The following is a 27,571-nucleotide window of genomic DNA, read 5'->3' on the forward strand; positions in this document are numbered from 1 at the left end:
CGTGCTGAGTTGTGCCCGGCACGTTCACCATAGGGGCCGCGGCCTGGGCAATAAGGGGGAAGGAGAGGCTTGCAAGACGATGAGAGAGGAGGGTCGTGACCCGACAGCCGCTCGTACAAGGGCCACTTTTGTCTTCCCTTCTGTTCAATTTCTTTTTTTCTTGGATGGAATGAAAATAGGAGCGACGCTTCATCGTTTTTGTTTCACTTGTTCATTTCTCTTGTTCATTGCGCAACAGATGGGTCAGAAGAAATCCTAAATAAAACCATCGAATATAGAAAAAATAAAGTAAAAAGAAACTGCGGCTTCTTGACTGACCGACGAGAACGAAAGGTTAAGACTGTCTTGGACATCCTGTCATTTCTTTCGAACGATTGCGCAAGCAAATGAAACGCTTACGAGCTAGCTCGCGTGAGCTTACTAAAAATTGCGCATCGGCTACTCAACCATAGGAAGCCGTCTACTCGGACGAAAGTAGTAATTGTTCATACAGTGAACGCAGATAAGACCATGCCATAAATTAGAGGCAAGGCACTTTGGGAATTCGACACTATTTTTTACCTTTATTTATAGAAAACCTCGTGCCATAAATTAGAGAGAAGGCGTTTTGGGGATTCGACACTACTTTATACATTTATTTATCGAAAACCTCGTGCATAAACTTAGATGCTGGTACACGATCAAAAATGCCAGACGATCGGAGTCTTCCCCTACGGCCTCTCTCGCGGCCCAACGGGAAATTATGGAGCGTTAAACTCCACAATTTCAAGTTTCTCCACAAGTAGAGAAAAAAAATATGCGTGCCACAGCTATCGCAAACACCAGAGACCAGCGGAGCTGGGCAAAGCCTAGTAAAGTAATGGCAAACCACACACTTAGTCTAGCTTTTGCTGGGCTTCCCCCACCTCCGCTGGTCTCTGCTGTTTGCGATAGCAGCTCACATGACTGGAGCAGTGGCTGCTATCAAAATCAAAGTTCCCTGGTCGAAACCTGCTGAGCCGCCGCCAGAGGCATCGGTTGCAGTCACGGACACCAGGTGCGTTCGGCGCGAACGCGGAGAAACGTGGTCGGCGTCGGTGGTGGTAAGTGGTTCTTGAGGGAAAGGGAAAGGTTGGCGCTATCTTCTGCAGCCCTTGAGGGAGCACGGCTCAGCAGCAGCTCTACGCGTCCCACTTCCACCTGCCTCTTTCCTCCTCTCCACCTCATCTGCTATGATGATGATAAGTGGTTCTTGAGGGAAAGGGAAAGGTTGGCGCTATCTTCTGCAGCCCTTGAGGGAGCACGGCTCAGCGCCAATTGCTATGCCGTGCGATGCTCTTTTTATACTCTGCTTTCACTCTCTCCCCCAGCTCGGCGATGCTGCGGACGACGGAATGACCATTATAGTGAGGGTCTAACAACTCCGCTGTAAAAGCACATACGCGTCAAACTACACGTGGAAACAATGGAAACGCTGGTCTGTGTAGAAGTCATGAAGTGAATCGTTTTTTGACGTAAGATGCTTCTACCCAACCGACGACTCACGGAGTTTGTCACATCTCTTCCGAAATATACATATCCTACGCTTTGTGCTGTTTTCGGACATGACATCAATTTTAAATGTCAAGGCTCAGCTTCATACATGCGCTCAGATACACGAAGTAGATCGATTGTACGTCGCTTACGTGCTGTCGCAGCTATTTAAAGGTTATTGGTTCATTTCGAGGCGTTGCTAGCTGCTATTGGACTGCACCTTACAAGTGCTGCTGCAGATCGCTCCACTCAACGCCCCTTATAATATGAAAGTGGCGTTTTGTGCGCATACTTCATGTGTCACCCATACTTATGGTTTACTTCTACGTTAATATAAAACAATCTTTGTATCAATATGGACTTTCTGGGCGACAGCCTGTATACGGCGCTTAATTACCACGAGCATAAAAAATTCACGCAGAAACTCCTCTGGGAGTTGTCTAAGTATGCGTAAGCATTGTGCCACTTACTCATCTCCACACAGCCAGGTGTCATTATCTATGCTATGAAAGTTGATTCGACCAATGTAAACGACAGCGCTGCGGCGACACGAACTGATGAGGACGGTGGCACAAGGTGAATTGATGACGCAAGCAAACTACAGAGGTGGCGGCGCCAGTTGCGCTGATAACATTCCAATCATTATAAGCCGCCATCGGTCTTTAGCGCGTTATCCATCCGCCTCGAACCACTGCGAACCACGATCAACCGTACCCCGGCGGTGGCTGCATATGGCGCAGCAGTGCGGGCTCTATATTGAAAGCGATCTGCGATGGGGACAAAGTGCGCCGAGTGCTGATAGCATCGTGTGCGCTGTGTTCTCGCCGCTTAGTTCGCGTTGAAGCGAGAGGCAGCACGAAGGTCAATTCGCTCACTACTGCGGGCCCTGTCTTGGAAGCAATCAGTCTTAAAGCAATCGGTCTGTCCGTCGGACGGATGGCTTTCCTCGTTGGGTAAGCATAGAAATGCTTACGCATTTAAAAGCGGTGTTTGCACGCGTGTACACAAGTGCAAAACTTAAGAAAAAGCATCGGTCAAAGCTAGCTTTCCCGCAATAAGACATTTTGTGTGGGGAAGACAGCTTACCTTAGTCTTTTCGTTTCACAGGCGATTGCACCGTGTGGATGTCCGCTGCATGCGGAGGCCAAGAAGATCTAACTACTCAGAAAGCAGCGTTTAGGGCATGTGCTGCATATTTCACTGGGGCATTGAGTGAAGTATCACGATAGCGGTGTAAAAAACGGAGAGTATCGAAAACACAGGTGAAACAAACCCGCCAAAACTTGTGCGAAGACAAGTACGACGGTTGTAGCAAGCGTAAAGTCGATTCTCAAGCATATCTAATGTAATTCGAAGCTTGTCAGAAATCACCCAAAGGTAGACAGAGGCGAAGGGAATGCTTCTTGCGACGGAAGAGACGTTAAAACATGTAATCATAGCGATGACATTGGCCGGAAGCGCTGCGGCAGGCTCACAAACTTTCAAAATGCCTCGTCATTCCCTTGCACAGTATTGCAATGTTGCAAGTTTCTTCACAAGCGCGCATGACTATCATAAGTTCTTTTATAGGTGGACATTATGTAGGAGGCGTCATCAAAGGCTTGCCACAAAATACACAGATGCTCCCATGAGGGTCCGATACGGCATCTACTCTCTCGCTGTGAATGCAAAGGGAATTGACACATGACTAGTTTACCAAACATTTGTAGACTCGTCAGTTATACTGCATGTTATCGCACGTTACGGACAGCAGTATCGCTGTCTGCCAGTTCTGGGTAGAAGGTGTAATATAGGCAGTCCGCCACATTTAAAATGTTAGGAAGGTGCAAAGGTAGCGCCAACAAAGTTCAGGTTGCGACGAATAATTATGTAGTTATTTGTAAAAGCATAGTCAGTCTGCTTTTCTCAGTCTTTAGACTGCGCAAATCATCAGGACATTACCTCAGCCCGTTTGCTATAGTTGGCAACGACTTTGCTGACAGGGCTGCCAGATTTGCCAACGAAGACTCCCAGACGCGTCTAATACCTTTGGCGAGGACGGACACTGCCAGGGAACTTCGTCTGCTTGCACGCAAAGAGTCATACGCTTTCTTGAGTTTAGGTGCCTTCAAGTGCCGATTGCATAAGTTTGACCCCTTGCTACGGCTACAACTGCCATCTAGTCCTTCCCGCGGTGAAACAACCCTGCTGTGCCGCTTGTGGCTGGGAGTGGCGTTCACGAACGCTTACTCCCATCGTATGGGAATGGCCGAGATCCCGATGTGCGACTCCTGTAGGTGCGAGTAAAGTCCCTAGATACTTTTTTGCTTAAAAGAGCAGAACATCTAGGGACTTTAGGTGCGAGGAAACCATCGAGCACCTATTGTGTACCTGTCCTCGCTGCGACGTACGACGCCTCTCTCTCAGGGCAACTTTAAACCGACTGGACTCGAGACCGTTCTCTGAGTCAAAGATACTCGTCACGGGCACAAAAAGCGATTCGGGCACTAGTACTTGAAGTGCACCGGTTTAAGAGCCCGCTTATAGTGTCTCTGTGCATCGTCCCACGTGTACTCAGTACTCACTCTCTCCCTCTTTTCCTCTTTCTATTCCTCATTTCTCTTACCCCTAGTGTAGGGTAGCACACCGGACGCTCGTCTGGTTGGCCTCCCTGCCTTTCCTCTCCTTGCTCTCTCTCTAGAGCATGCGCATTTCCAACACACTTCTTTCTTCGCCGATAAATCTGCAGTGCTTCTTTAACTGCCATTTAGAATGTTACGCAACAGTTCCAACGTTTACGCGATTCAACACAGGACGTAACCATTAGAAGAGGGAAATACACAGATGAAGTACTGAAGACAGGATATGTGTATGCGCGTTAATTGGCGCCCCTCTGATAACTATTTTTCACCAACTGGCCAAACAAGAACTCCTACAGGATGAAATAAATGATAAATGTCAAGGCAAATAAGAAAAAAAAATATGAAGATCGGAACTTACTCTCACTTTTTACTCTTATTAGACTCCGCAATTTTCCGAGCTCCTCTAGTTTTACCACGACCTGGAGAGTAGGCACTGTAATGCCTCACATAGTGAATATCATTTGCGTAATTATGAGTTTTAAGATTGATCGCACCTGACCAGCAGTAGTCAATGTGATCTGATCGTCCAAATTTACTGTCCACAATTTTTATATTGATCGACTAAATACTGCAAATTCCGAAATGTTTATGGTTAAAGACGGTCTTAAATTATAGGTTTGCATCAAAGGGTATAAAATACTTAATAGTAGTGTGCCCAGAACCTGACCTAGAAGAGTGCAAATGTATTGCTTGTACAAGTGTCACTGCCAGAAAATAAAAGTTTACATCCACGCCACTCAATACGAATTCAGCAGGAGAATAGTAGTCCTCCCCCCCCCCCCCCCCAAAAAAAAAAAAAAAAAAAAAAAAAAGAAGAAGAAGAAGTATGTTGCATGGTCAGTGCATTCACTATAGTTATATGCGTATAAACTTGCTTTTGTTCAATTACAGAGCCGAAAATTGTTATTATTGCTTGAAGTTCAAGTGTCAAGAGCACTATAGACAGTCTGCTCGCCATACACAAGCGTAAATTATTCACTGATAATTTCTCAAGCGTACGGGGTATTATTGCGTTAGAGGTATGTGTGGAGCCCTTGGAGCGGAAATGCAAGGCGTGTTTTATCCTCTAACCGTTCTCGCCTCACAAAAGAATGCATTGTAGACATATGTCGTCATGTAAGGCGGTGCGCTTTTAGGTCACATGTAGGTCACGAAAATAAAGGAACGGGAAATGCAGGCCTGCGCTCCCGGGCCTGTGGCTGCTTATTAACAGTTTACTATTAGGGCCTCAATAGTCGCTTGCGCCACATGATTCGCTTAGAAGCATGAATATGAGAAAGGGCATCGACTGAAATAATCGACCTTTATCGACGCTTACAAAGAAGCGTGGTCCTCCTATCTACTGCTTTTACGCGAGGACTCCAAGTGGCGGTTGAGACAACAGCGTTCCGGCCGGGTTTCGAAATGAGGCCAATTTTGGCACCCAGAGAGACACCGGGCGAGCTAGCCGAGCTGGCGTGTCCAAATGTTGACCGCGCTGATACCGTGCTTCGAACATGATTGTTCACTGTAGTCAGTCACGCCATATGCAAACACATTACCGACAGCGAGGGGCTAAGGAATGGCGGTGAGTGAATGTGCAGTTTGTGTCACACATACAGGCAACAGATGGTTTGTGTTCAAGGGAAATAAGTTGCCACACTTCGGCTGTTCTCGCAGGCAATCCGCAATTCCAGCCGATACGACAGTTGTTGGCAGCTATCATTTAAGGGAAGCCGAGGGGGGGAAATTAGGTCAAGCGAAGTCGTTCAATTACTCTTCAAGAAAGAAAAGAAAGAAAACAAAGGTGGCTTTTACGAAGATCAGACGTTTGCAAAAAAGTAAAATGTATGGTGTAAAGAGACCAGCAGTGATGACACCACTGAATTTCCGAAACTGCCTGCGATGTGACACATTTTCAGAATGACTGCTCGAGGATAAGTGTGGGTTAAAGTACAACATTGGTACTCAAATGTAAATAAAAACTCAGTCTGCAAACTTTGTAGACCATTCCTGAAGTGAAGTGCCCCGCCCCAGAGCTTTACTTACTTCCTTCGTCCCACATTGACGCCGCCGATGCCGTGCTGTGTATGCAAACAAAGAAAAACCAGAAACTGAAGGTGGACCTTCATGTAATTCAAGTTTTCTCCTGCTGTAAGTGTTCATTTATTGCAAAAGGAATGCTCAGAGAGCTACATCAGACTAACCTGTCTGTATAGGCTGATTTATGGTTTGCGTTTAGTGTCCTGTAGGGTTATGCGCCAGCACCGATTGTCGGTTTAATTTTCTTCCGGCGTTACGTATACTGATGATAGGCGTGTTCCAGGCGGGTCGTATCGCGCCGCAGGAATGCAGCAGCGAGGTAACGATGGGCAATGGCGAGGCTGATGCCTGACATCAGGTGCAAAGAGTGATGTCATAAGAGATGGATGAATAAGAAAAGAAATGGTGTCCCTCTTGCAGGCTGCCAGATCACACTTTGTGTGGTCTGGTTTGTGTGGTCTGGTATTGGAAGCGGCCATGTCACTAAGCGAATTGGTGTTCTTTCCTGTCGTAGAGGAGTCCCGGAAGCCTCGTATGCTGTAACCACAGACTAGGTCAATGGGAGTTACTCTAGATGGCTTGCATGTAGCCAGGTTCTGTCTTTCCTTTCGCTGTATGTTCTTTTCCCACATGAATATTAGAATAGACTTTCCGCAATCTTTTCTAAAAACGCACCAGCACAGCTTCAAAAAGAAAGAACCTTGATTTACCTGTCTCTTGCCTAGATACCTTGCCTTGGAGCTATATTCTATAAGTATTGAGAACTGCAACCAGTTAAGCAGTAAAAAGCAGCCACATTAGTGACTGGCATTAACTATAATGTAGAGTTCTCACTCGTTCCTCACCTGCGATGGGCTTGATTTAGCATTTGATGTTGAAAAACAAATGGCCAGTGACGCTTAAGCCTAACGATCATAATTTAAGAGCAACGCTATGGACGTGCCCACCCCGGGTAGAAGACACCCGAAAGTAAAAACTGAGTAATCGCTAATTCTGGCAAGTACGTGTACAGCACGTGTATACATCACGTGTATTGCCGCAGACCACAGGGATAGTCGAGGTCTCGTAACTGTTGTTCGCATTTTTAGTTAAGATAATGAGAGAGCCCAGAGCCGTGGTGGCTTAGTGGCTGCAGAGCTGTGCTGCTGACCATGAGGACAGAGTTTCTGTTTCCAGCCGGCAGAAGCGTTCCGGGGTCGGAATGCAAGAAACACTCTTGTACCACGCTTTTGGTTCACGTTAAAATTAACCAAAATTAATCCGGAGCCCACCGCTACAGAGTGCCTCATAATCATCGTCCTTTAGTCGGCATATAAAACCCCGGAATTTACCATTGCGGAACTCACCACAGAATAAGAAAGTCCTGATGGCCCGGTCACTTTGAGCGGCAGTTTCCAGATCAACAGGCTCCATTTTATATACTGGCTTTTATTTCGACGATTTATTTACCTTTTGTTTGATACAATGCCCATCGTTACCATGACGAAGCAAAGCTGGTCATTCCCTGATTAAACGACGGATTTCAATGCCATGACCTATGAATGTGCGTGCGTCAAACTTTCGCAGACAATAAATAATGACGTCACTGAACTTCCGGGCATTATTACGGCTGCTAAACTGCCCCTTACATCAGTCGGTGTTATGTCGAAAGACAGGAGAAACACCTACTGTGAAAGCGCTACCGCATTTGGCCTGTCATTTTGCTACATCTCTTGCTTTTCGCCTCAAATTGCGCTTTCAACTCATTCAAGATCGATATTGATCAACTAACCTGTGATTTCGCATGACGAAACCACTCTGTCCGCACTGCAGGCGCGGTCTTGACCTCAAGCGCTTCTACGGAAGTGACCTCGATCGCGCATTCTATGTGAAAGCTACACGGCGAACAAGCGCGAAAGGGCTAGGGTTGGCCTTTGAAATTCAGAACATTTGGTAACATTCAGATATCGAACGAAACCTCATAACCCGAACACCGAACACAATTTACTTCAGTAAGGTGCACTTGGGGCTAGTTGTTTCTGAAAACTGTTCAACACGTAAAACTTAGGCGTGCAATGCCTTCTCTCTTCGGTCCTATAGTTTCTTGTACTGGGTACCACAATACAGTAACTGCATATCCAGGACTTCGTAACACATGTTTACCGTGCATCTACCCGGCTGTGAGCTAAAATGCTGACAGGGCGGCTAAAAACGAGCGTTTTAACCCTGTTCGGCTCCCATCAAGTGCGCAGTCGACGCCTGACAAAAAAAAATTGGCTGTTTTTAGCCAAGTATAGCACTCGCTGCACCTTTCAATGCCAGCTTGTCCATTAAAACCGGGCCTTTCTGCAAACCAGCCCGGGCGATAGACATTCGACGGCAGGATTCGCAAACTTATTCTGGCTAGGAATGGGTCATGATTGGCTGAAGTCCCTATTCAGACTAGTCAGGCTCAGTAACGATGCGATTTACAAGCTCATGTCAGGCTTTTAAAAGCTCTAAATGTACTCGTACTTTTCTTCCATTGCCCTCGTTGGCGCGTTTTGCAAGCATAAATCAATTGTTCCACATTATTTCCGTATTCTCATTTATTTATTTATTTATTTATTTATTTATTATTATTTATTTATTTATTTATTTATTTATTTATTTATTTATTTATTTATTTATTATTTATTATTTATAGAAAAGTCGTGACAAATCAACAAGAAAGAGAGAACTCTTGCAGCAATAAATTAATGTATGACAAAAGAAGGCTCCTAACTATACGATATGCAATAGCTATGCAATATTAGCTGTGATTAGTAAGCAAGTACAAAAAATTCCGAAGTGCAAATGTTAAACACCTGTAGTTATACATTGGTAGCTAAAGCCTGACGAAAGAGTTGGTTATCACTGGTATTTAAGATGTCCTCAGGAAGGCGGTTACAATCTAGCAATGTACGGGGCAAGAAATATCGGTAAAATGACTGAGTGTTACAAAATGCGATGCCAAATTTATGACCGTGGTCGACACGATGGGGGAAATACCGAGGTCTGGGGATTAGTTGGTCATGAAGCTTAGAATAATGATGAAATTTGTGAGATAGACTCTGAGAGAGAGAGATGGTGAGGAAGGCAGGGAGGTTAACCAGACGTTAGAATCCGGTTTGCTACCCTCAAACGTACTTATTATTACTTATAAGAATTGAGAGATTCAATGGGGACATTGTTTAGATAGTATGTTAAAAGACTGTGAGAACTTCCAGTTATACGCATTACTTGACATTTGTTAACATTTAAATCCATTCGCCATGTACTGCACAAATTAATCATGGTATTTAGGTCCGATGGGAGGTAGGAATGGTGGTCATCATTAGTTATTTTCCGAAATATGATGCAATCGTCAACAAAAAGATTAATGTTGGAAGAAATCGTGGAAGTGAAGTCATTAATGTAAATTAAACAGGAAGAGAGGTCCAAGGACTGACCCCTGTGGTACACCCGAATGTACCACAGTAGGGGATGGAAACAGAAAAGCAGAAGGCAGGGACGTTCAGAATGACATCCGGTTGGCTACCCTACACCGGGGGAATGGGAAAGGGGAATACAAAGATGACAAGGAGAGAGAGGAGGGAAGGAAAGAAGGAAATTAGCGGTCAGTTCGCTGACGCGTGTGGTATTGCACTAGTAGACACAGACGTTCACACAAGCCCGTCGTCTTCAAAAAGCACAAAAGTGCCTTCACCGCTTTATGGGCCGACGAGCGATGATAGGGGCGGTGTTCCAGCAGCACCTGCACGGAAAGCGTCCGATTGTCCAGTTTTTTTAGCGCGTTAGCAAGTTCTTGTCTTTCTGGGGCATATCATGGACAGTGGCACAGCAGGTGGTCGATAGTTTCGTCGGTGCCGCAGACCTCGCATGCTGCACTGTCGGTCACTCCAATTAATGTACAGTATGCCTTTGTGAAGACATGCAATCCTCTTAAGCAAATTGCTGTCTAGATTTGGTAGGCTCAGCTTCTACAATAGCAATTTATGAGAGACCTTGTCAAAGGCCTTGCTGAAATCTATATGATATCGGGCACATGATGAACGATCCAAAATTCAATGTTATTTATGCGTCAGCGATATAAGCTGGGCCTTGCATGAAAGTAATTTACGAATGTTGTGCTGACGTAAACAACGGGTCCTATTCGAGAAAGTTAACCAAGTTAGTGAAGATGACATGTATTAATAGATTGCAACAAGTACTCGTAAGAGAGATAAGCCGATAATTAGCCGGGGAATGTTGTTGCCTGATTTGAAGACAGGAAGCCCCTTTCCAGTTTTCCATTGTGTAGGAAGGGTAGATGGCGCAATCCTAGCAGATAGATAAAACCGTTTCTTACCGTTAGATAAACGCCCACAGAAGTGTTACAGAAGTGTTGCTATAGAAATGCTGCTTACATTGCAGAGAATACTTAATTCCGTAAAAGGACGGCAAACCCAGCGCCTTGTTGGAACCTACATTAAGCGATGCTTTATTAAGCCACTTACACGCCACGGTGGCTCAGCGGCTATGGTGTTGCGCTTTTAAACACAAAGATCACGGGATCAAATTCCGGCTGCGGCGGCCGCATTTCGATGGGGGCTAAATGCAAAAACGCCCGTGTCCCGTTCATAGCGGGCACGTTAAATATCCCCTGGCGGTTAAAATTAATCTTGAGCCCCCCCAAGGCGTGCCTCATGATCTAATCATGCTTCTGGCACGTAAAACCCCAGAACTCAATTTAATTAAACCACTTCAATTAAATGCTCCCCTCAAATTCACATGATGAGTACAATAGTGTGTTATTTCCAACTACGCGAAATGAAATGCTTAGCTTCTCTAATCGCAGAAGTCTTGTTTCACAAAGAAACTATCGATTTAAGAATGTCGCAGTTTCACCTAAAAGGCGAAGCATCTATTGCGATAGCAAATTAGTAGAGAGCTATACGGAGTAAGGATAGTAGTTTTATCCAGCTGTATAATGTTGGACATGCTGCAGCATCAGCAACACGCAGAACTGTTGTCGACGCCGTCGGCGTTTTGCCCGCGTTCAGTGCGAACGCGCGCGGCGTTGGTGACTGTTGCCGGTGCCTCTGGGGGCGGCTCGGAGGTTTTCGACGAGATCAGAACGGGACACTCGTCGGAAGTCTTTACCACCTTCTCACCTCGCAACGTTTTTATAAATTACTCATTTGGTGCCGCAGCTAAACGTCGCCTCCCCTCCCTCCCGTCCCCCCACGGCCTTTCGCGCGACGGAAGTAGTCGCGTTTGCTCTATATATATGGTGATTGTAAAGGAGGAAAGAGACGCTTAATTCTGCAGCCCTTCAGGGAGCACGGCGCAGAACGCGCGTTTGTTCTCCGCCGTGCGTTCGCTCCCCGTGGAAGGGCGCGTCCCTCGCGCGCTTTCACTCGCACATACAGCATACGGCGCGCGCCGACAATTTCATCGCCGTTGACGTCATAGGGAACCTCACGGCGACGGCGACGCCGACGGCAGAAATCCGCTTTGAGTGTGCATATAATTGCTATCGCAATAAAACAGTATGAAAAACACGTACCTGTATGCAGACATATTTCCACGTGCAGTTATAGCTTCGAGACCACAAGAATGCGAACACACATGTCAACAGTAGTGCCAATCATTATAGCCCTCCACACGCTTCGCACTAGTTTTCAGAATTCAGGTCTATCATAGCAGCGCCACCTCAATACCATACTGCTGCTTTGGCTTAGCGCTAAGGGTCTCCTTTACTTTCACCAAAAGCCCGAGTCCATGGTTCAAATATTTTTTATTTCCGTGAACGCTCTGTCCTACAGATGACTTAGGTAGCATGTAAAGTGTTTTTCAGCATCAAAAGAAGGGTAGTAGATTAGGCTATGTACTATGGCCTCGTCGCAGTCGAAAAAGTTGCACAAGGTATTGTCAAATATACCGACGCTTTTCATGCGATATTTGCACAGAAATTCACAAGAGGCCTGCTGCATCTTTTGAAAGCGACTGAGCTGTGCGACTGCTTTTGAATGTGCATTAAGCGCTCTTATGAGTGCTCCCGCATCAATTGCTATCATTTTTCTTTATCTTTTTCTCCATTCTTCCCCTTCCCTCAGAGTAGTGTAGCAAACCCATTGCAACCTGGTCAAGCCCCAGCGTTACCTTTGCTCCCCCTCTCTTCAACAAAAGATCCACTTATAGCAAGTGGGCATTGGTTGCTTGACTCACCATCACAAAGTAATGACTGCGAGACTCACCCATTGGTTGTATTTGACTTTATTGACAGAACATTCACAAAATCCACAAGACTGAATTGCTTTCCTTGTATATTCCAAATGCCAAGAGAAATTATTTGCAGCAGTGACAACTGCTCACCGGCTGTGTCTGTATTGCGAGACCACGTCACATTCGGTGCTTGGAAAAGAGTCCCTCGTGTCATCTGCTCTACCTCATCGCTAGGAGCAACTGAGAGAAGTAATCAGTACGCGAAAAGAAGGCGCTCTTGACAGGTTGAAACGAAAGGTTCGACATAATGCGAGTTCTGTTATTCACTGGGGAAGTGCTCTTCCGTGGACAATGTGTGGATGAATCTATTAGCCAATTGCAATAAGCTTTTTTTTTTCGTTTTGAAAAAGCAGTTCGGTGCTGGATTGTTACAATACTTGAGACGGAAGTTATGCCAAGATAATCATTGCAGCTTTATAGCTTTCTTTTTTTTTATAACGCTTACAAACTCAGAGGCACTTTGGTGTGACGGCTGCTGCAGGCGAAGCCATGTTGAGTTGAAACATAAAGGCCACAACTGCAAATAATTTGTCACAGTAGCTTGGAATGTACAACCAGACATGTCACCTATGCTCAAAGTAAAACAAAAGAAAAAGAGCACGTTAACAAGGAGTCTCTTTTACGTTCAATACTTTGAAAATGATCTGCTTGTGTTGATAACGCCTAAAGTTTGACTTTGGTCATGCTTTAAAGACATTTTTTCCCAACCATTGTGTTGTATTAGAAGATGGTCTCTCATATAGTTAATGTACATACACTCGCCACTCGGACTGCAAATAGCATCAGCTAGAAGCGTCTCTTGACAAGAGGGCAAATCTAGGCTTTCTAGCCTTCGTAATCAGTAACGAGAGTTAAATAGATGGCAGTATCGGTTATAGGAGCTTGATAAAATGTTCGAACGCCCAGGAAAAAAAAAAGAAAGAAACCTTTCAGAACCCATTCGTAACCTTGCAAAGTACAGTCAACAAGAATACTTGACACTCTAGCACTTTAGAATTCCGAGTATTGAACTTCACTGTACCATAAACATTCTCTCACCATTTTCGGGCGCGACACGCTAAACAGGTGCTAGAAGGCTACAACAACTTTGCGACACGCAAGTGAAGGTGACCGGGATTTAAGTGAATCACGGGCTGGCTCCTACTCTTCGGTGCAATAAATACTCGAGCAGAGACAGCGTCTGTCAAGACACTAATACACACCACTTCCTTTTATTGTTCTATTTTCTGCCTAATTTCAGCAGAGTGTAGCAGTGGAGTTCTGGTACGCCAACTGTCTCCGTACTACAGGAACGTCGCTTCTTGCACGATTACCCGCCATCTGTTCTTTGGACAGGCGCCAGTATTTTCACACGTGTCTCACCGAAGACTTTCGCTACAAGAATCTCAACGCCGCTGTATGAAGACTCACAATATGTACCCTTGCTTAAAAATACGTTATGCTCCTTCCTTAAAGTTAACATTACAAGAAAGTACAGAGCGGGAGATTCCACATTGTGGCAGGCATGGAAGCACTCGGCTTTTCAGTAGGTGAATTCGAAGTGGGTGTTCATATTCGAGCCTGCAACATGCCTCTAGGCTGCTTCCACCAGTAGACGGATGTATCACTGTGAAACAGGGCGGTGGCAGGCGCCATGACGCTCGCACAAAACCACAAAGTGTCCCACACATACTCGCACGTTCCATTTAAATGTGCACCGCATGGCACAGGTGTTAAATTAATTACAGAAAACGTGCCTATGATGTCAGCGAAAAGATGCGAATTTACGCGAAGGACTTTTGAAAGGTATAGTAGGCCCAATATTCTCGGACGTCCTTACGCTAACAGAAAAAAAAGAAAGAGCGTCGGGAAAGCGTAAATTACTCTTTTGTGAGCACGTTTTCATCTGAGGAGCGTGCGGTCAGCAACAAAACTCGCACATTTACTCTTGTTTCTCCTAAGTTCGCGCATCCAAAAAGCTTCTTTCAACCACTGCTCCATCTCGTTTGAAGCAGTGACTGTCGCCGTAGTATAAATGGTTCCAGCCTAATTTCCTTATTCAGCGACTTGTAATATTTTGAGCAGTGGAAAGCTGTGAGGTGCACGCCTGTCCAAAAAGAAAGAGAAAGCTAGCCTGTACGTAACGAGAAAGACAACGTGCAAAACACCACTGCTGAGTAATTAGCTGCGACAAAGCCACGTCCGTACGCTTTTATTTTTCTTTTCCATTCGTTCTCCTATCCAACGCAATACTTTCCAGTCACATGAAAGAAAAAAAAAAAAAGAAAGCAAACACTCTATATTTATATGTATATCTTTTTTTTTCAGTCGAGGAACACAGAAGCTGACACTTTTGACGATGAAGTTAATGGATACAAAAGAAAAAAAATTAATCAATAAAGTGGCGCTACATATATGCTTTCTTTTTTTTACAGCCTCCATAGAACAAGCTATACAAAACGAGCATGACAAGACGTTGCATTTCACACGAGTTGAAAAAAAAAATGAGACGGAGGAAAACTTAACAGGTTGACAGAAAAAAAACATCGCCCATTTTGTGGCCATCAGTTTGACAGAACACGACACGTTACGCGAGGGCACACAAACGAATTATGCCAGTGATGCTTGATAGCGTAGTATTGTACAGTAAGGCGATAACTGTGATAGTTCCTAAGTTGCCGCCAGAAAAGATAGTTATCATGAAAGACGGCGAAGAGTACTGGCTAGAGTGATAACGATCTTTTATGTGCCATATTTAAGCGCAAGAGCCGCTTTACTGCAGAATAATTTAGGTGTTAACACATAAAATACTTAGTACCAATTGACTTAAGATGGCAAATCCGCTACTCTTATTAAAGCTTGAGCCATTGGTTACAGGACAGTTTTGTAACTTCATCAGAAGAACTGAGGATGACGTGTAGGAACGCAGGACAGGACCCTTTCATTGTCATATAAGTGTTAACGGTTCGCTCAAGGCCAGCAAGAGCGTGAATAGCTAGAAGTCTTAAAAAGGTTTCTATGCATTGGATGGCAGTACATGAAACAAGCGCTGCAGGTGAAAAATAAGAAATGAAGCCTTGACGTGGCTGCGCTTAGAGCGGAGCCTTCGTTACATCACTATGCGAAAATTGGGAGAAAAAAAAAGACTTCGAGCATGAATAGCCACGCTAACGCTGACGCGAATTTGTGAGTCGTACCGCACCTCGACTTCTCAGATGCTTTCGCCACTACACACCTACACTCCTTGGAGAAAAAACTGCTAAGAGGGAAATCTTAGAAATGAGAGTTCCGAGTGTATACTATATCCTATGAAGCGTCATAGAGTGAAGGTTGTTAACAAGTTCGTTAGGACTTTTGGTGGGGAGGGTGCTTATAGCTGCTCGAAACGCGAGTGAGACGTGAAGCGTAAACCGAGGGTCTATGTGAGAGAGGTGCCGCATAATGGCTTTTCACGTGTGCTGCTCAGAGAACACAACACGGGACGATTGGAGAAAACGCGAACACCCGTCATTTGCGCGATTTTTTTTTTTCGCTTGCGTTTTCTCGTATCATGCACTGCGTAGTGTACACCAGGCGGATCACGTGAAAAGGCGAGTGAAGCGTACGAAATCTCTCGCACGAAAACAAGAAAAAAAAAAAAAAGCACCGCGAACAACAGAGGAAGCGCTCCCAACTTACGCGTGGACCTTTGAGAGGGTGAGAAGGGGAAAGTGAAATGAACATAATAATTATTATAATTATCATAACCATCGATGATGGACATTGTTCATCGCAAGGGAGACGAACAAAATAAGACGGCGAATGCAGGTGCTTCGCCGCGTCAAGAAGAAAGTTCGTTGGTCGGCGGCGTTCTCGGTGTGTCAGACGTATTCCACGGGCGGCAAAAGAAAAACTATCCGGCTCATGGCGATCGACGTGTTCAGCAGAAAAAAATCGAAAGCAGCGCCACCGTGACGCATCCGACCATGTGCGCACTGAAGAGCGTGGCCCGGGTGCCAGAGTTTCCGTTTCCGCTATCCTTGATCTGTTCTTGTAAGGCGTCTGCAAGCAGAGAGAACAAACGGACGGATCTCTTTTAACCGCGCACATTCTGACGGGGCGCGCCGCTTTCTTGTTAAGTGCGGCATGTCGGTGCATGCCACTCGTGCGTTTGTTACCGCATACTGCGGAACGAAGATGTTGGCGAGGAAAGTCGGCAGAGTGTGCTCGCGCTGGTCGGCATCAGACACCACGAAAACAAATTTTCGGCCCTCCTCCTTTGCTTAAAATCGGCAATATTACTAACCGAAGAGTATCACGTTAATGTTCAATTGATGCGTATTCAATGCGTATGTTCAACGGGTCTATTGAGCGTAACACATTCTGTTTGCGGCAATTCCTTTCCTCAAAGGTTTGTTTACAAAGTACGGTCTGTTTTGGTGGTCTCTGTGCAAGGAAAGATGACCATAATTTCCTTTAGAGGGCGACACAGTACAGCCTTTTACCTCGCAGAAATGCACGAATACTATTATCTAACAGTATAAATGATTATGTATGAACAAGTAATGATGTTTAAAGGTGACAATGTTTTGTTGATTTCTGCAACAGCTCTTTGTAGCATCGGATATCTAATGTGAGTTAAACAGCAGTCTTTTCTTAATATTTTGCGAAGTGGAAGCTTTAAAAAATGAAGCACTATACAAAATCGCAGGAACACAGACAGCTGGCTAAAATTGGCATTTCGTACCCGTATAAGTGAGCCTTCAAGATCACAGAGATTTTATCGGAGCTTGGGTGATCTCTGTCTGCTCATTCAGTGCGAGTCGTATGGAGAATGATTAAAGCATTGAATTCTTTATTCGCCTCCTTAGGTTGTAATGAATATTTGAAAGATATGCACATGATCAGGTTGATTAGAAGCGAATAACACTAGCATATTTTAACACATTTATTTCGTAACGAACTCATTAGCTAGCTCATTATTTTGTCGTTTCTTTGAACACAACATTCATAGAGAAGAAAGGAAGGAAAGTACAAGAAAGAAGCAATGCCGATGAGTCATGCATAATGACATGGTGCAGCAAGCAATGTCGAAGGACATGCTACAGGGAGAAGATTATCATGCTAGGTCATGAACCAAAAGAAAAAAATCTTTCAGGGTCACTACCAGGGTCATTAGCTTGTAGATGAGTTTCAACTTCCTCGCTGGCTTTGGTACTCAACGGCTGTTTAGGGAGGGCTGCATTGGGTGGAAATCATAATAAGAAAATGCTGTATACCACCATGCAGCAAGTAAGGAAAAATGATCACCGCCAGCAACACAAGAGAAAAATTAAAGCCATTAAACACCTCGCCCACAGCCTAAGCACAAGCCGCCCCAGAAATTGGTTCAGCTACGCAATAGTTAGCCATGAAAGAGGCAAGCAACTTGTGCTACTGGCTGTGCCAAGCATCAGAACAATACGAAAGAGCAAAAATAATGCAAAATACATGATTCCATTGTGTCATTTTGCTTTACTAATAAACAAAGAACTACGCGGCAAACCACCGGCAAAATCATCTTACAGGCCAACCGCAACGAAATTTCACTGAGTCTCAATTGGTTATAAATGAGTAGTATATATTATCGAAGCAATTGGTGGCAAAGCCGCAGGGCTGGTAGTTGTCATATTTTTTTATTAACTGCCTTTAAACATTCCTATTGCAAACGACTAACGAATATGATGCAAATCCCAGCCCATCACCTTCGAAAGATTGACCGTGACGCGGGCGGTGCCTAATTTCGGAAGTCATGCCGAAGAGCCGCGTTGGTTGTCCAATTTCAAGGTTCTACGTCATTTCGGGCGAGTGCTAATCGAAGCGTTTTTTTTTAGGCTCAGTATCAAAAACAGTTATTTTTGAAGGATTTTGGTGGACGCAACCACTCTCTGATATTAGGTGTTTTACGCGGTCCAATATTGAGTTACAGTTGGTCTTTAACCTGCGCTGCCTGAGCGAAAAAATAGGTGGTTAGCACGGTTTCATTCAGAATTGCTCAGACCAGCATGCTGAAAGCGTCTGGCGGCATACGGAGTTCAACTCGGCATTGAACACTCTGCAGATAAATCCAAAAATTAGAGACACGCTCAGTGAAGCATCATTAGCGTAGTGCCGTGCAATGTTTAAAACCAGACACACTTCGCTGGCATTGAGGCAGCATATTTTTTTTCCTTCTTGAATTTTGCTACAACTACATCACTTCGTACAGAACAGAGTACTAAGTAATGCATCGTTTTCATCGCCATACTATTAGTGAGACATTATTCCAGATCGTTTCACTGCCCAAGACAGTGAGATTGTGTGGATAGATGATTTTGCACAAGAATTGCTGAAGCTGTTGCAAAAGTGTGCGTGCATTTTTCTGTAAGTACTATGTATTACTTCGTTTATTACTCAGCACTTGTTAGATACACCAGTGTGTTTGGATGTCTTTGTCCCATTAGTCTGCCGTTCGGCAAGATTACATCAACGTATGCGCCCATGGTCCCTAGTCATGCAGCTTCTGACACTCGCAAGTTAAGGGCACTCATATTATCTTGTACGGACCGCTTAGAACCAGCAGGGATTTCCGTTTCGATTTATATGTTTGGTACCGATCATGGTGTACTGCTTTGTTGTTGTGAATATTTTTGCGAGCAGCAATGTTCTCTGGAGGGCCCGTGTGAAGAAGACTTCTGAAGCAGGAACATTTTGTGCGGCAGGTATGTCTTCCTCCAGGTTTAGCTGAACCGCAAGTGATCGCATGGGCACGGTACGAGTGAGTGCGATTTGACCTAATGCTTTCTTATCCTGCGCTAAGCTTAGACACACGAAAAAAATTATAAGGTCACACCACTGGTTGTCACTTTTTTGCACTTTTAAGAAGGCCAACTAACTCGCCCTTTTTAACAAATTCTCACAAATGGCCTTTTCCACTGTCTTAAAGGATTTGACGCAATAGTTCAGCGGAAACTAGCTAGGTGGCAGAAACCCGCTAGGTGCCGTCAGGCGGTGGTCCCGGGTTCGAGTCCCGGACCAGGACGAATTTTTCTTCAACTGCGAGGCTTTTCTTTGGAGGAACCCGTATGGGTTTCCTTTGTAGCAACTGCTACATTTGGGTGGATGCCTCATTTTCCCTTTAATGACTTAAAGAATCGTGAACGAATACTGCTAATCTCTTTTGACTGACTGAAAGGATGATCCTAAAGAGTTTGTGTGTTCCGACTGTTAAGAATGGCCCTGCCGTGTAGAACAGTTAATCACTGCATATATTAGTCACACTTTGTGCTTCACTATTAACTGCTGCTCGCAAGCAATGGGCCTCACGTCTCCTGCTGAAAAAAATACGCTTCTCCCCCTCCCCCCACCCCTTGAGTGTCTCTGGGAACAATGAGTTGAAGAAAGCATGTCAGAAGCACTGGTTTTGTAACAGCAGTTCCTAGCCCTCGCTCAATGTCTACTGCGAGCGCAACTGCGAGTGTTGACATAGCAAAATGGGCTCGAGCATACGTGCGTGCTTGCTCACCGAATGCCGTCATGAAGTCGAAGCTGGTGAGACCGCTTGTGCCCATTTCGTTGGTGGCGACAGCGAGCGCCTGGTATCGAGTCTCGGGCTCGAGGTTGGTTATCAGATAGTTCGTGGCGGCCTTTGATCCCATCTTCTGCATGTCGTGGCTGTGGCTTCTCGGAATGGTGATGTTCCGCCATTCGTCAATGTCTTGGGCGTGCTGGCAAAAGATAACGCACGTTCAGAGTCAAGCGCAACTCTACAGTTTCGGCTGACTCTGAAGAAGTCAATAGGTAGGCGAAGAAGCTCTAATGGTATTGGTGCACGCTTGAAAAATGCAAAGCGTTTGTAAAGATGGCAACTGTTTACAGGGCACAAAGACACGTACGCACAACTTTATACAATATGATTAATTCCTCCTTTGAAATCCCTTATTATTATGTGAAACTTTCATTCTTCGCTAACACAGTTGACCTTTCTTCAGTGTCATTTTTCTTAAACTAAAATTGAAAGTGAGACACTGCTTAATTAAGGTGCGATTTTATTGTTCGTCGAGATCTTCGAGGTAAAATTTTGAGTCATCCCCCTAGTACCTGCTATGGGGACACCTTGTGTGGCTTTGCAAGAAAGGGCATGGGTCAATTTACTTCGAATCAACAAAATATAATGAATATTTCAAGAAAAGAGGTTGTGATGGAGAATCGTGCTTAGCGCGCGTAAATTGTGTACCCAGTTTCAAATGTGTGTTACTTCCACGGTGAATGCACAGAGCGATAGCTCGTGCCCTAAAAAGTGTCAATGAATTACGGTTACGAAGTTTCCCTGGGATTCAGTTTTTGTTTAAGGTCATCTGCAAATTCACGTTGAATCTTAACAAAGCAAACAACAACAAACGAAAACACTATCATGACATTTTACGTAATACTGATCAACGTTTCCATTTTTATGACAATGAAAGAATAATATAGGAAAACACGTATAGCTTTACGTACAACAACATAAAGATGGGATTATTAGGAGCATGTCAGAAAAATTCGCATTCAAATGCGTTGCCAGAATGCTATCTGGATGGCGCAGCAAAACACAGATTGACATAAGAAGACGAAGGCAAGCGCTGCGAACATAGCGCTTGTACTATTTGTCTTTGTTTCTTCTTGTGTCCGTGTTTTGCTGCGCGATCGGGATATCATTCCATGATGATCGACCAACAAGCCAATATTGCCACCCCAGCCAGAATGCTGACTGTTGTCCGAATAAAGCACGTTGAAAAAACCCAAGTAGTCAAAAAATGTCGCAGTTTCACGCGAAAGGCGAAGCATCAATTGCGATAGCAACTTAGTAAAGAATACGGAGTAAGGATAGTAGTTTTATCAGCTGTATAAACTTGGACATGCAGCAGCACCAGCAACGAGCAGAACTGGTGTCGACGCCGTCGCCGTTTTGCCCGCGTTCGCACCGAACGCGCGCGGCGTTGGTGACTGTTGCCAGGGCCTCTGGGGGCGCCTCGGAGGTTTTCGACTAGATTAAAACGGGACACTCGTCGAGCAGCGTCGGAAGTTTTATTGCGATAGCAATTATATGGACACTCCAAAGCAGATTTCTGCCGTCGGCGTCGGCGTCGCCGTCGCCGTTGCCGTCGCCGTTGCCGTCGCCGTCGCCGTGAGGTTCCGTATGACGTCAATGGAGATGAAATCGTCGCCGCGCGCCGCCGAACGCTCTATGTGCGAGTGAAAGGGCGCGAGGGACGCGCGCTTTCACGGGGAGTGAACGCACGGCGGAGAACAAACGCGCGTTCTGTGCCGTGCTCCCTTAAGGGCTGCAGAAGTAGGCGTCTCTTTCCTCCTTTACAATCACCATATATGTAGAGCAAACGCGCCTTGTTCTGACGCACGAAAGGCCGTGGGGGGGGGGGGGAGGGGGGAAGGGAGGGGACGTTTAGCTGCGGCACCAAGTACCTATTTATATCAGAGGCTCCTTTTTATCACCTTCTCGCCTCGCAACGTTTTTATATAAATACGCATTTGGTGCCGCAGCTAAACGTCGCCTCCCCTTCCTCCCTCCCTCCCTCCCTCCTTCCATTTCCCCCACGACCTTCCGCGTGACGGAAGAAGTCGCGTTTGCTCTCTATATATGGTGATTGTAAAGGAGGAAAGAGACGTTTAATTCTGCAGCCCTTCAGGGAGCACGGCGCAGAACGCGCGTTTGTTCTCCGCCGTGCGTTCGCTCCCCGTGAAAGCGCGCGTACCTCGCGCCCTTTCACTCGCACATACAGCGTCCGGCGCGCGGCGACAATTTCATCGCCATTGACGTAATACGGAACCTCACGGCGACGGCGACGGCGACGCCGAAGGCAGAAATCCTCTTTGAGTGTCCATATAATTGCTACCGCAATAAAACAATATAAGGTACCACAGCAAGGGGTCTCTAATAACCCGCCGTAAAGCCCTAGAATTTTTTTTAATAGCTCGCCGGTGCGTCGCTTTGGGAATTTCTATAAAGTAATTAATTAACCTGGACGGAAACAACTGCAGATTTTGGATCATCTTACATGTCTCGAAAAGTATGAAAAGAAGAAAAAATGTGCTGCAATATTAGTAACCGCGGATTAGTATAGGAAATCGACTCCAACAGCAGGCAGGTCAAGCAAGCTTTTCTCGCAGTGTGTCTGTAACTTGTGTTTAAAAGAGATACTGCCAGCTTTCACTATTTACTTACGCGCCGTCTGAAAGCAAAAACTTGTCAGTAGGATAGACCAGGCGTAGAGCACCCTCATTTTGGATATTACGATCATCAGTACCGGTGGCATATCGGTTTACAACTATAATGTTAGCATAAGCCAAAGGAGGTTAATGAGTCAGTGTGAAAAGTTACTTAAGGCTTGCGAGTGAATATAGGTCCATTCTAACAGAACACGTTGGAATTCTACAGTTCCTACATTTATTTTGTCGCCCATCCATAGCGTATAATTTGCGTGCCCTTCAAAACGACTGCAAGCAATCATATCAAAGCGCTGTTACAAGGTTTCTCTAATCTGCGAGTGCGGATCAGTTAGGAATCGGCGTAAGCGATAAAGTTTTTGCCTTTTGCGCCTTGACGCCACAGTTACGCTTGATCATGTCTCCTGGTTCCCTGCAAGAACGTCAGTGAATGCATGCGCACCTTTTCCGCCCGGATGTAGATGATGTACTTGTTGATGGGATACGGAGCCACCGAGGAAAGCGAGATGAGGTAGGCTGTCGAGTTGGGTCCCTCAACGCCCATCACGACAGGCCTGGTCGGTGCAGCTGCGACAGAAGCGATAAGAAACAAACTTCAGATGCATTCATTACAAAGACTTCAAATCTAAGCACCGGTGCGTGTCACCAATTTACCAATGTCCAGGAATTCTGGACATTGCCCCTTCGCCCATCTGTCAAGCTTCACCACAGTGTACCAGCGAATTTAGTGGGCAGCATTAAAAAAATACTATTTCAAAAGATCGGGCGAACTTCCACAACTTTCAGTGAGCAACGTTGAGAGGGTATTCCTTTCCAATAACAGCCCAAAGAAAGCAAGTGAAATCATTTGTTTCTAATGGCATTAGTGGCATAGGTGAACAGTCCTCTTACTGGAATCCTGTAAGAAAGCAAGTGAAATCATTTGTTTCTAATGGCATTAGTGGCATAGGTGAACAGTCCTCTTACTGGAATCCTGTCTTCCGTTAAGATACTTATTGAGTTGAATCTGCTTTCTCCGTTTTCTTTCTTTTTTTTTTTTTTTTTGTAACGCGGCAGCGTTAAGGGCCTCGTGTCGCAGAAAATCCGGCATCGGTGTCGGCGTCGTCTGTCGCGGAAAAAATCATCCGCAACTACCACATCCGCAAGGTGTCAGTGCAGGAGGGAATTATTCGGAAGCACCCCGACCGCGCAGGTCCTTTATTGTGGTGCAAGCTTCTGGTGAACAAAAATTGAATTTCTCTCAATGATATCCGTCAGAAAAACGGTAAAGTACGACTTAAGCACAACCTACAGACATGGTGGCGTCGGACTGTTATTTCAATGTACGAGAAAACATAATTCTGTTACGAGGAACCTCAAACACAAACTTCTCTTGGCAGCATTTCTATCATAAAAACACAGGCTCACTCGGGTAGCCTACTTGCGAAAATCTTATCCAGATGGCGCTGGTACCCTCGGCATGTCAAAAATGCGTTTTGGACACTCGCGCACGTCGGGGCAATAGCAAACAATTAATAAAATAGTGAAGAAAGGTCCTAGGGCGTTCACATTGTAATATAAGACGACTTATATTGCCCCTGGAAAACCGTCTTCCCAGCAACGCATTTCTGTTTAAAAGTGAAGCCGACTTTAAAGGGGTCGGTGTAAGCTTGGTCTTTGTAAGCTGGCTTTCCCACGTTCTGTGTTGCAGTGAATGAAGCGTACTTGCCGGAGGCGAACGATGCGATGCGAACGGCTCCCGATAACGCTATCGCGTTCTACTCTTAAAGGCGAAGCTTAAGCGTCTTCCATTTTTTTTTAGTTTTCTTCGATTTTGAACGGCAACCTAAGGTGCACTGACACACGAGGCACCGATGTTTCAATCACGGTGTAAAAAGGAAGGTGATCCGACGGCGGCGCGAGGCGCGGCCACTTAGTGTGACTCCACGCACGCCGCTGCCGCAAGGGGCAGCACATGTTCTGGGGGCCACTTTTTCGCTCGCTTTGCTGGCGCTTTTATGGGCACGCGCGGCAGAAGTGCTTTATTATTGCGATAGCAATTATATGGACACTTCAACGGGATTTCTGCCGTCGGCGTCGTCGTCGCCGTCGGTGTCGCCGTGAGGTTCCGTATAGATTCCAAGGGCGATAAAATCGTCGCCGCGCACCGTATGCGCGAGTAAAAGCGCGCGGGGGACGCGCGCTATCACGGAGAGCCAACGCACGGCGGAAAGCAAACGCGATTGTCGCCCAAAAGGCCGTGGGGGTATGGGGGGGGGGGGGGGGGGGGAGGCGGGGCGACGCTGTGCTACGGCACCAAATGCTTATCTTGCAACCCAGCGCAAGGCGAACTGGCAACGCAATCTCCCACGCGAAAGCAAAAAAAAAAAAAAAAAAAGAAGCGGGGAGGCAGCGCGGGAGGGACGGGGGGAGCAGCTTCCACTCTGCCAACAAATACGCTTGCACTGGCTGTGGCGGCCGTCGCCCGCACAGTCTCTTTATCTCCACCACGGCCGGGCTCGACTGGCGCGCGTACTCGCTTCTTAAGAAGCGAGCGAGCGCGCGCGCCAGTCGAGCTTCTTCGCCCGCTGCAGCGGCCGCGCCAGCGTTTTGACAGTCGTTGTCTGCGGTCATTCAGTGTGATCTATTCATGTTTGCTTGTGCGCGATGACACCACGCTTGTCAATTCAGTTAGAAAGCGAATGTGTCCAAGTTTATGCGGCCGATAAAACTACTCTACTATCCCTACTCCGAATAGCTCTCTACCAATTTGCTATCGCAATTGATGCTTCGCCTTTCGGGCGAAACTGCGACATTTTTTTCGATGAATATATGTCGTTCGCTTGCTTAAAACAACTCTATTTGGTTGGAGGAACGTCCCTTTATATTTCTGCCGACATTCCGATTGACTCCGACGCGGCGAGCAGCGGTAAGCGCAGCGCGCCGTCTGCTTGAGCAGACGACGCGTCTCTCTCGTGTTCGAAATGACGGTATTTTGACTGTAAGTGGCATGAAACCTTCTACCTGCTCAGGATTCGGCGTCTAAATAACGAAAAATTGCATATCTTTGGGTATGGGTGTTTAAATGCTGACGGAGGTCGTAAATTATCCACTGTTGCGCCGCTTCTCCAAGGCCTCCTGAACCCGTGCTGCCCTTAGCGGCGGCGCTGCCTTCCGGTCACACGAAGTGGCCGCTCTCTCGCCCCAGCGCGGGCGCGCCGTCGGAACACCTATCTTCTTACACCGTGGTTTCAATAGCCGACCCATTTGGAGTGCCTGCTAGGAATAATAGTTCCCTTGAAAATTCAGTGGTAATTTAGCGGTAAATTCAAGAGAGAAAGAGGGAGGCAGACAGAAGGGGAAATTAACCAGTAGTTAACCAGAAGAGAAAACGCGGTTTGCTACCCTACACTGGGAAGAGAGGGAAGGGCGATGTAAAGAGATAGGAAAGTAGAGAGAGAGAAAAAAAAGCGAGCACAGACGCAGCCACAGTCGGTCACTATCACTGCATGACATCACCGCACAGATCAAGCTGCAGCCGCTTGAGCTGGTATGTTGGCCTTAAAAACTGCAACAACGCCCCGGAGGAAATCATTTTCGAATGCCGACCTCACAAGCCATCGCAGCTGAAGCTTCATATGAGATACATGCGTTAGCATGATATCGCACCTGTTTGAGGTCCCGGATCCATCATTAAACCGCGTTCATCACATTGCAAACTGTTGTTCAGGAGCTCACTCGACACACGTCCTGGCTCTTCGAAGAGCGAAGGACGTGTGTTGAGTGAGCTCCTGAACGATATACCTCTGCCACGTGACCACCTTCCCACACTTCATACACATACACTTTTTTCCCTCCCTTGACATTCCTAATGCTAACGCATTAATAGAATCAGCAATCGGGCAGGCTTCATGCAGTCACGGTGGACAAGCGTCCGGTGTGTAAGCGCATAGTACCTTGAAGCTCGACGGTGTCCGCGGTGACGCCGAACTTGTTCTTGGACTCGCACGTGTAGTTCCCGTAGTCTCGCTCGGTGACGTGCTTGAAGCGGGCCGTATAGTGGTTGCCAGCCGTGTAGAGGGACACGGACTCGCCGTGCATCAGCCACGTGCCGTCGTTGCGCAGCCAGCGCGTCGTGCCGGGCACGTCCGAGTGCGTCACACACAGCAGCTCGGCGTTCAGGCTGCCGCCCACGCCCGACGACCACTGCAGCGACGTCTTCACCGTCGGTTTGCCTGCGAACGACGCACGCTCAGCTATTTCGGGGTGCACTCTCGGTTTAATGCTGTGACATCTAGGCACACAGTCAGCCTCTCAGTCACTTCTATGAAAACAGCATTCGGTGTTGGTTCAACTTGGCACAGAGCGTTCGCATCTGACATATTCAACAACCATTACAACCGTTACTCCATAGTCGAGATCGAGAATATGTACTCAACAAGGATGCTCTTTATAATAATTACTGACGGTGAAGTTTCAATCTCATCTACAAAATATAGAACATTTGCTAAGCACAACTAAGTGTTAATCGTCACATAGGACGGCAATGCGTACTTTCCTTCAAATGTTTTCAGAATCCTGAAACTGCGAAAGAGCACAAGTACTTCGCGACCTATGCTTGTATCCTGCAATAGAAGGGTGCAATGCGTACAGTGATCGACTCCAGGATACACGCCTATACGGCGCGAAGAAACTTTTTTTTGGGGGGGGGGAGGAAAGGGGGGGGGGGCAGGGAGGCCAAGGACAGGTTCTGCATTGTGAAAACTGTAGCGAGTAGCAGGTTTGTCTGGACTCTCTATTATTGATAGATTACGACATTTTAGAGCGCATCTCTTAGATGTCTGTTCCTGCGACGAGCGTCGGCGTTGTACCTCGTAACCGAGCGAATAAGCACAGCGGAAGATGAGAGGTAACGCGTATAGCGCAGCGGGCGATGAAAGACGGCGAGAGTGAAGATAGCGCGATGAGGA

The 27,571-nt window shown here is 46.2% G+C and overlaps 1 protein-coding gene across 3 annotated transcripts in view; it reads right to left on the bottom strand.

Annotated features, from left to right (window-relative positions):
• Positions 1–12,397: 12,397 nt before the first annotated feature.
• Positions 12,398–27,571, bottom strand: part of LOC119456300 (limbic system-associated membrane protein) — a 207,974-nt gene continuing 192,800 nt past the window's right edge. For 2 of the 3 annotated variants that reach the window (XM_037717993.2, XM_037717994.2), the window contains 5 exons: positions 26,558–26,836; positions 23,065–23,189; positions 19,924–20,125; positions 17,548–17,619; positions 12,398–16,442 (listed from right to left, as the gene is read on the bottom strand). In XM_037717993.2, the coding sequence (XP_037573921.1) occupies positions 16,321–16,442; positions 17,548–17,619; positions 19,924–20,125; positions 23,065–23,189; positions 26,558–26,836 (800 nt within the window). In that variant the 3' untranslated portion in view covers positions 12,398–16,320. The remainder of the gene's footprint in view (positions 16,443–17,547; positions 17,620–19,923; positions 20,126–23,064; positions 23,190–26,557; positions 26,837–27,571) is intronic. The other variant, XM_037717995.2, reaches the window with a different exon arrangement.

The sequence above is a fragment of the Dermacentor silvarum genome, chromosome 6, assembly GCF_013339745.2.
Source record: "Dermacentor silvarum isolate Dsil-2018 chromosome 6, BIME_Dsil_1.4, whole genome shotgun sequence".
Lineage (NCBI taxonomy): Eukaryota > Metazoa > Arthropoda > Arachnida > Ixodida > Ixodidae > Dermacentor > Dermacentor silvarum.